This window comes from Lepisma saccharinum, chromosome 3, assembly GCF_977018435.1.
Source record: "Lepisma saccharinum chromosome 3, izLepSacc3.1, whole genome shotgun sequence".
Lineage (NCBI taxonomy): Eukaryota > Metazoa > Arthropoda > Insecta > Zygentoma > Lepismatidae > Lepisma > Lepisma saccharinum.
Window position 1 is genome coordinate 55,649,678 of NC_139231.1, and position 14,208 is coordinate 55,663,885.

The window sequence follows — 14,208 nt, forward strand, 5'->3', positions numbered from 1 at the left end:
AAATAACAAATGGGTTTGATTTCTCTCACAAATTCTGCATATCTCTGAGTAAGAAATACAATCAATGCATATCAAAGTCAATATATAATTAAATTCCGAAAACTAGAATACTAAAAGTAGAAACTTTCTGATTTTTATTAGATATGATAACTGCATTTGTGCGTACTCGAGATTAGCTTCCTCTAAAACTCTAATGTTGTTGTGTGTTTGCATTTCTTATTTTCTTTAGACATAATCGTGACGATAAGACGATCAATGATTAGATGAAAGTGGTGATGAGTGAGAAAGCAGCCTCTCCAGTAGCGTAGTGGTAACATTGTCAAATTTTCATGAAAGAGTCCCAGGTTCGATTCCGTTGAAGGCACACAGTGGTTCGAATCCCTCTTTAAACTTGGAACTGGTCCCGATTAGCCTGTCTGTGTATGAGGTGGACCAAAAAGAAACTTTGAGAAACTTGACACCTTACGCACACCAGGATTCGAACCTGAGATCGTCGATATCGAAGTCCAAAGCTATTATTGTTATGAAGGGCAAGCGTTGCAGCTAAGTAAAGGTGAACAGAAGAAACTACTTCGTTGAGTTTGTAAGTTTGTATCACTTATTTAATTAAAATGGCGGTGAAAGGAGCTGTGTTCCATTTACAAAAGACAAGCAGTCACTCTTCGTCAGCAACGGCTTTTCTCGGAAATGTCTCGCCTTCCAAAGAACTACGTTGATATTCTGAAAACAAATTATCTTCATTGCTGTGGAAATATATGTAATGGTGTCATGGTGCCGTTAATCTGTTTCCTGTTACAAATTGTGCCTTCATATGGATATTCTATTGAATATTTTTGAGGAATTCTAAGTACATGTTATCAGATTTGCGGACATTTCAGGGAAAGCCATTGTGATAAGGACACCATTTTATCGACACTGCCTGCCAGGTATGCAACCCGTTCAACCGTGGTGAAAATTGGGTTGCCTATACTTAAGGGGTTGAAAGCGAAGGTACGTCAAATCAGGCAGATGACGTTTGATCTCTTGAATTTGTTAGGTTTTGTAGAGTAAGTACGGATCCTATTTTTTATTTATGCAACACACTGCAAGGATTCTGGGTAAAATCAAATTTGTCCGATGTTTAGTGATTTCTAAACAGCGTAATTTGTAAAACAAGGTATTATCAAATGCGTATATGTCATGAACGTAACCAGGATGATGCAAATGGTCTTATTTTGAAGATAGAGTCAATAATACATACAAAGCATTATGTTGTTAAATGGGTGTTTTAACACATACTGAACAAGGCTTTGATACGTTCAAATTTTGTTACAAAAACACAGACTCAACTTATACGTACGTCTGTGTCCTCGCGCGTGTTTATGCTGTAATTTTACACACAAAAAGCTTCAAAATGTAATTTTTTGTTTAGACAGAGAGAGGGAGAGAGCATGGAAGCCAGACAAGATTGTCGTTCTCATGTGAACTGCTGTCAATTTGAAACCATCGAGCTGAAATATTTGTAGCAGTTTAGAGTACAGTGGTGAAGATAACATTAGGCAAATCTACCATTGCTATTTCCACTTATATCTTACGTTTTTAGGGCAAGAAATTGTATTGGTGTTGAAGCAGAGGTTATATTTTACATCCTTGCAGATTTCTTCAATTCTTGAACCTCACATTGTTTAAATATTAGTGAATTCTCACAAAGGACAAATTTTACTATTATCTTTAAAGCAAATTCACTTGCCTTCTGTCATAATGTCTTCAGATCGAACAGAAACCACATATTTTTTACCTTTATTCCACCCTTGGAAATTTTTACATCTAACTAACTAACTCTCTAGCCTTCTTAAACCCGAAGGTTCATGGCTGCAGCAACACAGGACTTCCATCTTTCCCTATCTTGAGCAAGATCTATATACTCTTTTCCATCCCTACCGATTTCCCTTAGGACCATCTCAACGTTGTCCCTCCATCTTCGTCTTGGCCTTCCTACAGGTCTCTTACCATCAGGTTTCCCAACAAGAATCCTGTAAACTCCTCTTTCCTCTCCCATTCGTGCCACATGGCCTGCCCACCTAAGTCTTCTTGATTTAATTATTTTTACATCCAGTGCTCTGAAATTCTTTAGATAAACAATTTTTTTCATAATCCTCGTGTAACCATTAATCCATATAATCTTGGATTCCTTAACCTTCGAAGTTGAATCATTGTATGTGTATTTTCTTGCGTGAATCATATTTGTTTTTCCTTAAGGAAATAGTACCAGGAAACGGGTTTCTTCTTTATACGATCAAGTATGGTTCTAATTTGACGCACATACAAACATGCATATGCATCTTAGGTAAGAGTCTAGTTTACGTCCTTTTCCTAAGGAATACGTGTCATATATCGTTGGAAAGGTTATTTTATAAGAAATTCAATAAAGTAAATCCCAAGGCGAGGAAAATTTCCTGGAGGAGAAAATCGAGAAAAACCTATGTTGTCCGGATATGCGTGCTTGAAAGTACTGAGGACATTTTTCGATGATGAAGCACATATTTAGAGGTGAAATGAGTGCTAATGGAACCTAACCTAACCTCGTAGGCATACCTCGTCCCCGTGAATGGTTAGTGACAGAAAGTGTAAAAAGAAAAACTTACTTACCCTACGGATGCCGGAGCGCCGGCTGTCTGCTAGCACGGTTTTGTAAACGGGCAAGAAGGAGTGCGCAAGAAGGACGTAAACTAGACTCTAGCCGCATCTTATTATTTGGTACACATAAGAAATGTGCTTCATAGAAATTTTAAAATGTTATAATTTGACACACACATGAGATCCGTAGAAATTAGATAAGATAACATACAGCGCCACTCTGGGAGCTTCTAAGCAACATCAATATCAGTGTTTCAAAGGCAACAGAGCTCATTGCAGTAGCACCGACAGAGACAATTTCACGCAGAAAACACAACGAAAGCGAAAAATCAGCTAAAACTAGGGCTGACTCGGTAGCTGATTTGGTAGAGCAATAGCACGGTATGCCAGAGATCCGGTATCGAGTCCTGATCGAGCGTGGATTTTTCGCAGAAATTTCTATGCATATGTACGTATGTACAATGTATGCAGCTACCCGTATATACTGTATCTCTCATATGCTATTTTGTTTCATGTTAGCTTCACGCGGTTTCAGGAATCTGATTTTATATTTAACTTATCTCAGTTTGTATGAGACCAATTCACAATTCCTATTTTTCAAACATAACATTCAACTTTTTTCCTATTATACCTTGTTATATAATATTTCAGTATTATTGTATTTAAAGTCTCAAAATCTTTAAGCCTTCACAATTTTACCAAAAATCTCAAAACAGTAATGAAATAGCGATAAGGATGGCCTTGTTTGCTGCAGACAGGAAAGCTAATTCAAATTTTATTTCTTAGGTGATTCTAACCAGCTGGATCTGGAAGGAGCACTTTATATTGGGGGACTGGGTCCTCCAAATTCTGCAGTCGCCATTCCTCCTGTGTTGTGGTCAGGCATGCTACACTATGGATACGTTGGGTGCATGAGGGATGTTGTAATCAATGGCAATGCTGTTGATATAGCAAAATATGCAAGGGAACAAGATTCAGGTAAGAAATTAGTTATAATAATTCGTAAGTTTTAAAAGGATGCCGAAATATTGTTTGAAGAAGCGGCACATTGTTTGTAGAATATAATTTACATATTTTATTAATTTTAGTTATCAATGATTCATAACTTTTAAAGTTTTTTTAAAAAAATATTTCAAGCTAAAATACAAGTTAGAACGTACAGTGAGATGCATAATTATTACCAAGCAAACTGTCCAGCATTATGCTTATGCACCTTATTTCATCCACTGAGAGCTTCAAGATTTAAAACAAAACGCCAAACAAGTAGCAACCTGTTCACCAACATACGTAAAAACCTATTCCTTAAAAGCACGTAGGAGAAAAATTAATGAAACTAGCCATGGACAATTTGCCAAGCAATACTTGTGCATCCTACTGTACAACTGATTCTAAGTAAAGATTATATAAATTTTGATCGGTAAAAATTCCTATTAATGCCGTAATATTTATTTTTCTTTTGCAGGTTCAATCCGTCCATCTTGCCATACACAGCCGCCACAATGTGATTCCCAACCATGCATGAATGGAGGCATTTGCTCTGAGGGCTGGAATAGGTTTATATGTGACTGCACTGGTACTGGATTCTCAGGCCCTACTTGTGGGAAAGGTTAGAACTCTGTCCAACATTATATTTGCATTTGGAAAATGCCCTCTTATTCTTGTAATAAAAACTGCTTACAGCAGTTGTATCAGGGCATGACAACTGCATGTGTTCAATGATGATAATTAGAAGCAACTTCATATGTATGTATGTGTGTGTGTGTGTGTGTGTGTGTGTGCGCGCACGCATAAGGGGGAATGTGTAAACACGTACACACATGTACATGTGTACAAATTATCTTCATATATATATATATATATATATATATATATATATACTAATGGATTAACATATGTAATAATACGATGAGGCATAGAGAATATACATATAACATTGATTAACCTTGTCGCAAAACTGTTTGTTATTGTTTGTATACTTAAACTGATGATGGCCAGTGTGTGACAAATTCTCCTTTTCTTCAGATGCCACAACTTTAAGCTTCAATGGGTCTCAACATATGTTGATTGCTATGCCAGAAGACTCAAGGACAGAAACTGAGGATGTTACTTTAAGGTTTCGCACAAACAGACCCACTGGCCTTCTTTTGACCACAAGTACAGAGCAATCGCCTGATCGCCTAGAATTAACCTTATATGGTGGAAGAGTTGCCTTGTCTATTAGACTCGGAGAAAGGATTCAGGTAAGGGAAACTTCAAATGTATTTAGTGTTTGTGATATAAAGAAACACAAATAATAGAATTTACATATTAAATGCATTTGGAAAGGCACACTTCATCATGTACAGTATGTATAGTAAGTCATTAGAAGTAAGAGAGAAATGGATTCAGCATGGGTACATAACTGGGGCAGCTCAAGTTAAAATTTTTACCCAGGTGAGGTGAATGAGGTGGATTTTTGGTTCCTCCTACTTGTCACCCTGTCCCCTCCTCAAAAATCTACCCATGACAGTCACCAGGGTCATCTGCTCTGTAAGCCACACCTGGTGTATAATGTGTTTTGTTGTCATGTCATTCCTTAAGAGACTTGTTCCTTGCAAAACGGATTTATGAATGCAAGACATTTGAAATTAGAATCTGTAAGAGCGGTGATAAAGCCCTGTTAAAATGGGTAATATATATCATCACACAAATTACTAGGGTTTTTGGTCAAATTTGTCTAATATGCATGTGTTGAACCAAAACTCAAATCCTAAAATGGGACACCTATCATATTACCCTGGGAGGTGATGATTACAAATTTGTGTCCCTTTTCTTTTTCTGTGTATTTTTCTATAACTGTAGCTGAAGGACATTGTAGCTTACCAAATGTATTACTAAAGGAAATTGTCTGTACTCAGTGAATGAAAATGATAGCCTGAAGTACGTAAAATATTGAAGGCATTGACAATTATTTTCATTGAATGTAATCATTTTTCTTTGTAAAATTTGAAAACAGTTATGGATTTGAACTTAACTGCTTGCAAACATCAATATTATCAACACAACATTAATATTGTTTGTGATTAAAGCATTAAAAGTAAATTGACTAGAAATGTATTGACACCACTTCGAATTTAATCATTCATACTTTTGTGGAGTCTGGGTGTTCTATTGTCTGTGAAAATGTAATTTGCAGAGTCTAAATTTCATGGAAATTATGCAAACTGTTATTTTAAAATTCCAGGACAATATTGTTTGGCTGTAGTGGATTTCATCTTACATGGTATATATGAATGTTTTCATGAAAAAACCATGTTAGACTGATAGAATATATTATTTTTTTTTACATTATTTAACTATCGCTGTCAGTCGCTAAGATATTGGCATCAGCAGTGGTGTTAGTTCAAATAGTATCGCCCAACATTAAAATTAACTCAAAGACCTTTAACATTTATATTAAGCCATTATTTCATATTTTATGTTACAATTAATAAGTTCCCTTCTTGAATTTATTTTCACAGAATATGACAGCTGGTCAAGGTCTGAATGACAATCAATGGCATACTGTGAAGTACTCACGACGAGGAAGCACACTGAGGTTACAAGTGGACGATGATTCACCCATTCTAGGTGATAGCACGTCTTGAACCACAATTATCTGCATGTAATTGTGTGCTTGTGTGTTTTGACTGAGATGCATAGTTATTTAATTCTTTATGTGGTATGAATGTGTCTATTTTACTATATGTACAGTATGTATTATGTGATGATTTGTATGCAGAATTTGCATGGATGCTTTATCTTTTCTTGTTTCAGTATTTAGCTGCTTTTAAAACCTCCAAGGAGTTTTGCAATAGCAAGCAATAAACCGGTGAGGACTAAATTAGTAGTTTGTAACACTATACTAATATTGTTTTTAAATTTCTGACCATGTCTTTACCATTGAGTGAATAGTAGTAATGGTAACTTTTGAAATTTGAGGGCTAGTACCATATTATGGTGAGAATGTCACCAAGATAAAAATAAGAATTATTTTGTAATATATTGTCAGTGTTAAATATATGACATTTCTCAGCTGTGGTATACTCCTCATCTCTTGTTCTCTTTTGTACTAAAAAAAATATTCTAGAGGCACACATCATGATGTACTAATGCACACCAAGAGACATGCTTGGGCCTGGGAAAATGTTATTTATCAACTTCTTACTCTTCCATGATCATATAGCTGCCTATAATAGTTTACCAAGTTTCTGGACTGACATATGTAAATCCCAGGTCCTGAAGGAACTGTTGTTTCTTGCCCCCTCTCCCATGCAACATATACATTCTCAATTTAATTTCATTGCCTTCCTTATGTTCATTTTCTAATAAGCTGTTACAGGATAGAGCCTAAGATTAATAACCAATGGGATAGAATCATTACATTTTAATTATTTCTGTGCTCGGATATTGAGCCCACTAGCAAATGAGCTCATTGCTTGAACAATTTTAGCTAACATTGATGTATGTGAGTATGATATTTAAAAAAGAATCTGTCTTTTTCTCTTAGAGCCATGTCATTGTAATGTGGGGGTTTCATTCATAAAAATCTGAAATAATCTCAAATAAAATTAAATAACTATTACCTGACTGTCACCTTATTGACCTTTTCTTGGATCCCCTGACAAGTTGTTTGCTCTCTTGGCTGCAAGACAAATGTGATCTATCTTCCTAGACCTGCTGTGCCATATAACCATGTTGGGGCACAGTGTTTTTACATTTTAATGCTAAAGGATTACTATAAGAATTATTGTTTATGTTCATTGTGATGTTATTTTGGAAAATATTATCATCGTGGTTTTATATTATTTGATTTTCCGAAATAAGGTAAATTTTGAGGAACCTAAAATTAATTTATGATAAAATAAGAATTTATGACTTATGACGGAGCACAAAACAAGAACAAATATTGGCATATTTGATTTTATAAAAAAAATATTAATGTATCATACCAAAAATTTATCAACAAATTGTGTCTTTTCTGACAAAGTCTGAAATATATGTTAGTGACATCAAAGAGTTATATACAGTCTACTATTAAGCCTTAATTGCATTTTTACTCTTTACAAAGATGCTATAAGTTAAACACTAATAACTCAGATTATGATGGTAATAGATATCAATAAACATCAAAAATAAGAAATATATTTGTCTTAATCCACTGTAAGAATATCGTATAATTTCCAGACTAAGATAAGAAAAATGATTTATCTTTCTGGCTAATTACAATTTTGTCACACAGAAATAGAAGCATATCCTGAATTTTCATAAAGAGCATGCTGTGTAACACCATTTTAAAAATCTATATTTCTAAATTGGGAATATCATAATATTTAATAAGTGATTATATTTACACATTAGTATTGCTAAATATTGTACAGCATATCAAATAAGGTAATATGGATAAATTTAATCAATATATTAGGCTCTCCACTACTGAAGTACCTTCAGCCTGACTATTCACAACTTTAAGCGAAGTGATGTGTGAATGTGTAATTCCATTGTTTTTAAAGAGCAACAGACAATTGTTTTAAATGAGTGAAATATCTGGACACTTAGCCTCAAATTAGGAGGATTTTGCATGTGGAACATACAATGTAAGTTCACACACTATGACACCAGCACTCAAAATTTGAACTCTGATTACATGTCTGCAGTGGAGGTGGGGACATGTTGTAACTGCCTCCACATGCCCAGCAGGAGTGGATGGGAGGAGAGTGTTTAATGTGCAATGTTTGCTCAAATTAAAATTCCCCTTCTTTTGTACTGTCCACTCTTCAGCATACAGAGCCATCTGTAAAGGGAACAGTAGAGGATGGGTGCTTTCTTTGCTCTCAAGTATAGAACTTTGTGCATACATAGTTAAGATTTTACTATAGTATTGCATTAGAAAGTTATACAATTGTCTTCTCACAATCGATTCATCAATCGCATGTGTCCAAATGATGATACATGCAGAAAATTTTCGAATTCAGGTACAGCCACAATCCCACTCTCTCACTAACTTGAATATTTGTCCTGAAGGAAGTCTTGGAGCAACAAAATTTCCCATTATAACCACCACTGAAATTATCTCGAAAAGACCAAGAAAATTTAATATTCCGAATTTTCTAGACATAAAAAATCCATTTTTTTAGATCTGCTATGAGGATTGCAAACTTTTCCTGGATTTTACACTAAACATAGCGATTTTTAAAGCAGGAGTTGATAGATAGAATAGTTATATAAACATAATTTACAAATTGTACAGTGATTGTAGACAAATGTGCTACATTTCATTGCCTCAGCAACTTTTTAAAATTGTCTGTTTATTATGTGGGTGCCAGTCTCCATGACAGAGTGGTAATCACAGCATGCTACAACACTAGGGGTAGTGGGCTTCAATCCCAGCCTGGGCATCGGTTATGAGCGTCCCTTCATCAATTTCATCATTAAACCCATCGTGTCTCATCATCACAATTAGCCAAAAGTGGCAGAAATGCAAATTAAAATAAAACAAATCAATGAGAGAAGCATTAGTGCAAATACATACGTTTATTCATCTTTGATTTTCATTATGTTTTATCCATGTACATGGGCATCACCAGAACTTTTTGCAGGAGGGGAGTTTATAAAACTTCAGTAGTAATTATTGTAATCATGGTTATGATTATGCAATAAAAAACATTATATTTGTAGATTTAATCCACCAGATGATTTCATATCCAGCAAAACTGTTTTTTTATTATTATTATCTCTTTACATCTCATACAGTTAGTGTACTGAATGTATATTTTCTTGTTATCTTATACTCACCTCGCTCGAGAAAAGAAGCTTTAAAATTTTGGGGGAGGGTGGAATTTTACTCATAAAGTTTATGTTGTTTGATCTCTCACATAAAACTCAAATTTTTGGAATTTTGAAAACTGTTGGAAGCATTTTTTCTTTAGATTAAGTGGTAAAATATGAAGAACCTAGCCCGGTCCATTTTCTCTAACTAACACAGTATTTTACTTTTTTATTATTCTGTTTGAATACTAATTAACTGAACTTTTCTTATGTTATTAACTGTTGAACTTCAACGCAGATATTTCCGTAACTTGGTACAAGGAGTAACAACACATGCTAACTGTTAATTAACACTTTATTAGTGTCTAACGCGACCGACCGCGACGCGATGTACATTGCTACATTCTTGGTACAATACAACCTTCCTTGGAGAGCATTCTCCACAGACTACTTACTACAGAGCAAAAACAAATGATAAGTCAATTTGACCATGTTGGGAAAGTGTGTCTTTTGTACAACGTTCAACACTTCCCCTCAAAAACAACTTTCACAAGCTTCCCTTTACAAAAAAAAAACATTGTTACACTTTAACATAACAATAAGTACACTACTTTTAATTTCCCACTCCCATTAAGCCACATAATTTAGCAAACCTAACTTTTGCTAATGGTTTCGTGAGAATGTCTGCTACCTGACTTTCAGCATCAATGTGTTCCACATTTAACATTTTTTCCTGAAACTTTTCTCTTACAAAATAATAACGCACCGCAATATGTTTTGAGCGTTTATGAAATTCAGGATTTTTTACTAACTTAATAGCACTAGCATTGTCCACCAGCAGTGTGGGCATTCCTGTCAGATGAGTGATCTCATCCAATAGTCTTGTTAGCCATATCACTTCTTTCGCTCCCTCGCTGGCTGCCACAAATTCAGCCTCTGTTGTTGATAGAGCAACAGACTTCTGCTTCCGGCTCATCCAAGATATCGCTCCACCTGCATACTTGCATAGAACTCCAGTTGTTGAGCGTCTTGTTGTTGGATCTCCACCATAATCTGCATCACTGAAGGCTTCCAGGATCCCAGGATTATGATTTGAATTGTAGCATATTCCATACGCAGTGGTTCCTCGTAGATACTTGAAAATTCGTTTCACTGCTTGCCAATCAGATAGTCTTGGACTGTCCAATGCTTGCGACACTAATCCAACAGCATAGGAGATATCTGGCCTAGTGACTGTAGCCAGATATATCAAGCTGCCAACTGCTTCTCTGTAAGGCACACTAGTGTCTACTAACTGCTGTGTGTTTTCTTCCCCTGCATTTACACTTCCCTTTTCAGCAGGTGTTGACACAGCATTTGCTTCACTCATGCAAAATTTCTCAAGAATTTTCTTTGTGTAGTTTTCTTGACATACAAAAATAGAACCATCTTCCTTTTGTGTTATTTGTATGCCCAAGAAACAATCTAATGACCCAACCATAATTTCAAATTCTTCTTTTAGAGTTCCGAGAAAACTGTTGATATCTTCAATATTATTGCCAGCAACCAAACCATCATCCACATAGATGGCTACGATCATTTTCTTTCCATTTTTCTTACGAATGAACATACTGGAATCAGCTTTGCTGCATGTAAAACCATGCTTCGACATGAAATTCACAAATCGTCTATTCCAGCAACGAGGTGCTTGCTTCAGTCCATAAAGACTCCTTTTTAGTTTACACACCCGACCAGTCCCGTCATCAAACCCTTCAGGTTGACACATATAGATTTCCTCATCAAGTTCACCATAAAGAAAAGCTGTTTTCACATCAAATTGAGCTAACTTCAACCCTTCACAAGCTGCAACACTCAGCACAGTTCGTACAGTATCAAATCGAGCCACTGGACTAAAGGTTTCATCGTAATCAATCCCACTCTTCTGTAGATAACCCTTTGCTACCAGTCTTGCTTTAAATCTGTAGATACTGCCATCTGCTTTGGTCTTTACTTTTAGAACCCACCGATTATCAATAACTTTCTTATTGCTTGGAGGTTCAACTAGTATCCAAGTATGGTTCTTAGCCAAAGACTGCATTTCATCTTCCATTGCTAATTTCCACTCTGCAGCATTTCTTGATGACATGGCATCTTTATATGAGCTCGGTTCTAAGCAATCTACCTGTAACACATAACCATCTTGCCACACTGGTTTCTGCACCCTTTGACGATCTCGCAATTCATAACGTGGTTCACTTCCCCCAGTTACATCTCCTGTGATGCTTCTGTTTCCTGTATCATCGTAGTTTGCAGACTCACTACCAGGGCTATCAGGTTCTTCCACAGTAGATTCAAACATTACTGATTTTTCTGGTGAAACAATTTCAAAAGATTCTTTTACTGGCAAAATTGTTTCCGTGCAAAAAATAACATCACGACTGAGCAACACTTTATCAGTTTTCTGATTCCAGATGCGGTAACCATCTTTTTCATCACAGTAACCAATCAGAAGACCCTTAATGCTCTTTTTGTCCCATTTCTGTCGCTTTTGCTTTGGTACATGAACAAAACACTCTGTTCCGAACACTTTCAAATGATCTACACTTGGTAAGTCTTTTCCATACCAAAGTTCATATGGTGTCTTCTTCTCTACAGTTGTTGGTCCAGTTCTGTTCAGAACATACGTTGCAGTATTCACTGCTTCAGCCCAAAGTTTCACTGGAAGACCTTTTGAATGCAACATTGAGCGTCCAGATTCAACCAATGTTCTGTTCTCACGTTCTGCAGCTCCATTCTGTTCAGGTGTATAAGGCATGGTGGTTCTGAAATTGATCCCCTTTTCTTTCAACAAAGCCTTCACTTCCGCATTATCAAATTCCTTCCCACAGTCAGTGAGCAATTCTTTTACTACATGACCTCCAACACTGACTTCAGCTAAAAACTGTTTTAGTCTTGCAGCAACTTCAGATTTTTGTTTCAGAAAAAACACACGTCGGAATTTCGAAAAGTCATCCTTGAAACAAACAAAATACAGTGCACCACCCAATGATTTTGTTTGCATTGGTCCACACACGTCAGCATGGATTATTTCACCTGGATTTTCTGCACGAGTAACCCGCTGTCCAAAACTTTTACGATGTTGCTTGCCAACCACACAGCCTTCACAAAACTGATCATCAGTTTTTACATCAATTCCGTGCTGCACTAGAAACTTCCGAACATGTTGCTTACCTTGGTGTACCAACCTTTCATGCCACAGCTGCAATGTATCGGAAGCTGACACTAAGCACACTTCAGCAGGATTTTTGGGGGGTAATGCATGCATGTGCATTTGGTACAAACCACTTAAAGTAACACTTCCCCATGCATGTACCTTACCATTCTTTTTTAGTAAACACTTCATGGAGTCTGCACAGAATAGAAAACCTCTTTTTGTAGTGGAGTTCACAGAAAATAAATTCTTACTGATATTTGGCACATACCACACATCACGAAGATGATTTTTCACCCACCTACCATTGACCAACATTTCCACATTCACTATACCACTGCCATGTGCTAATATGATGGCTTTATTTCCCACCTGTAATTCCTTTGGTGCTGGGAATTTTTGGTACTGTAGAAAGTAGTCCTTCCGGTTAGTCATGTGTGCTGTGCTTCCAGTATCTGCAATCCAAACTTCAGAAACAGGACAGTTCGATTCAAAGCTCACAAAGGCTCCTCCTTCTGGAACACGCCCACTTTCACTGGTTGAAGATCTATTTAACACCAACTTGCATTGTTTGGCAAAATGGCCTACCTTGTGACATTTAAAACACTTTTTCGCTTTTTCTGGACGTTTCTTGTGTTTCTTCGGATCATCACTTTTCACCACAAAAGCTGTTGTGTCACTACTCTTGTTGGGAAGTCTCATTTCAATTAGCCTAAGTCGTTCAGTTAGCCTGTCTACAGTACGCTCTTCCACTGGAACTGATTCCCACACACTTTTGAATTCAAAATATTCACTAGGTAAGGTAGACATGATTCGACTCATTAGAAGCAGTTCTGGAACCTTGGACTTCGTGAGACGTTCCATTTCGTCATTCATTTCTGTTGAACGTTGTACAAAAGACACACTTTCCCAACATGGTCAAATTGACTTATCATTTGTTTTTGCTCTGTAGTAAGTAGTCTGTGGAGAATGCTCTCCAAGGAAGGTTGTATTGTACCAAGAATGTAGCAATGTACATCGCGTCGCGGTCGGTCGCGTTAGACACTAATAAAGTGTTAATTAACTGTTAGCACATGTTGTTACTCCTTGTACCAAGTTACGGAAATATCTGCATTGAAGTTCAACAGGTTATGGGCCCAGATACGTTCCCACTGCGACCGTGAAATTTGGTAGTTTGTCGGAGTGCAACAGTAAGTGTCGTCGTGGTTTGGAGTACAACAGGAAGTGTCCTTTGTCTTCCTAACCGGACTGGTGAGAGTTTTACACTTTCGGAAGAAGCGTGTTTCGTTTGCTGCTGAAGATGGAGTTCAAGACAACAGTAGACAAGCTAGAAGGTGCAAAGAACTGGCCGAGATGGAAACGACAAGTGGAGCTGCTGTTACGACACCACGATGTCCTAAAAGTTGTGGATGGCACGTGTACTTCTCCACAGGAACTTGGTGCTGAGTGTACTACCGAAGATCGACGTAAGTACGAAGCAGAGTGTAAAACATTCCAGAAGGCGGACATTATGGCACAAATGATATTGGTGAATAGTATGGATGATGCAAATTCGGAACTTACCAGCACGTGTGATACGTCTAAGGAAATTTGGAACAAACTAATGTCAGTATATG

The 14,208-nt window shown here is 36.7% G+C and overlaps 1 protein-coding gene across 2 annotated transcripts in view; it reads left to right on the top strand.

Moving 5' to 3' along the window:
• Window positions 1-14,208, top strand: part of Nrx-1 (Neurexin 1) — a 743,918-nt gene that overhangs the window by 680,104 nt on the left and 49,606 nt on the right. For both annotated transcript variants that reach the window (XM_083118572.1, XM_083118573.1), the window contains one exon: window positions 6,117-6,225. In XM_083118572.1, coding sequence (XP_082974698.1) covers window positions 6,117-6,225 — 109 coding nt within the window. The remainder of the gene's footprint in view (window positions 1-6,116; window positions 6,226-14,208) is intronic.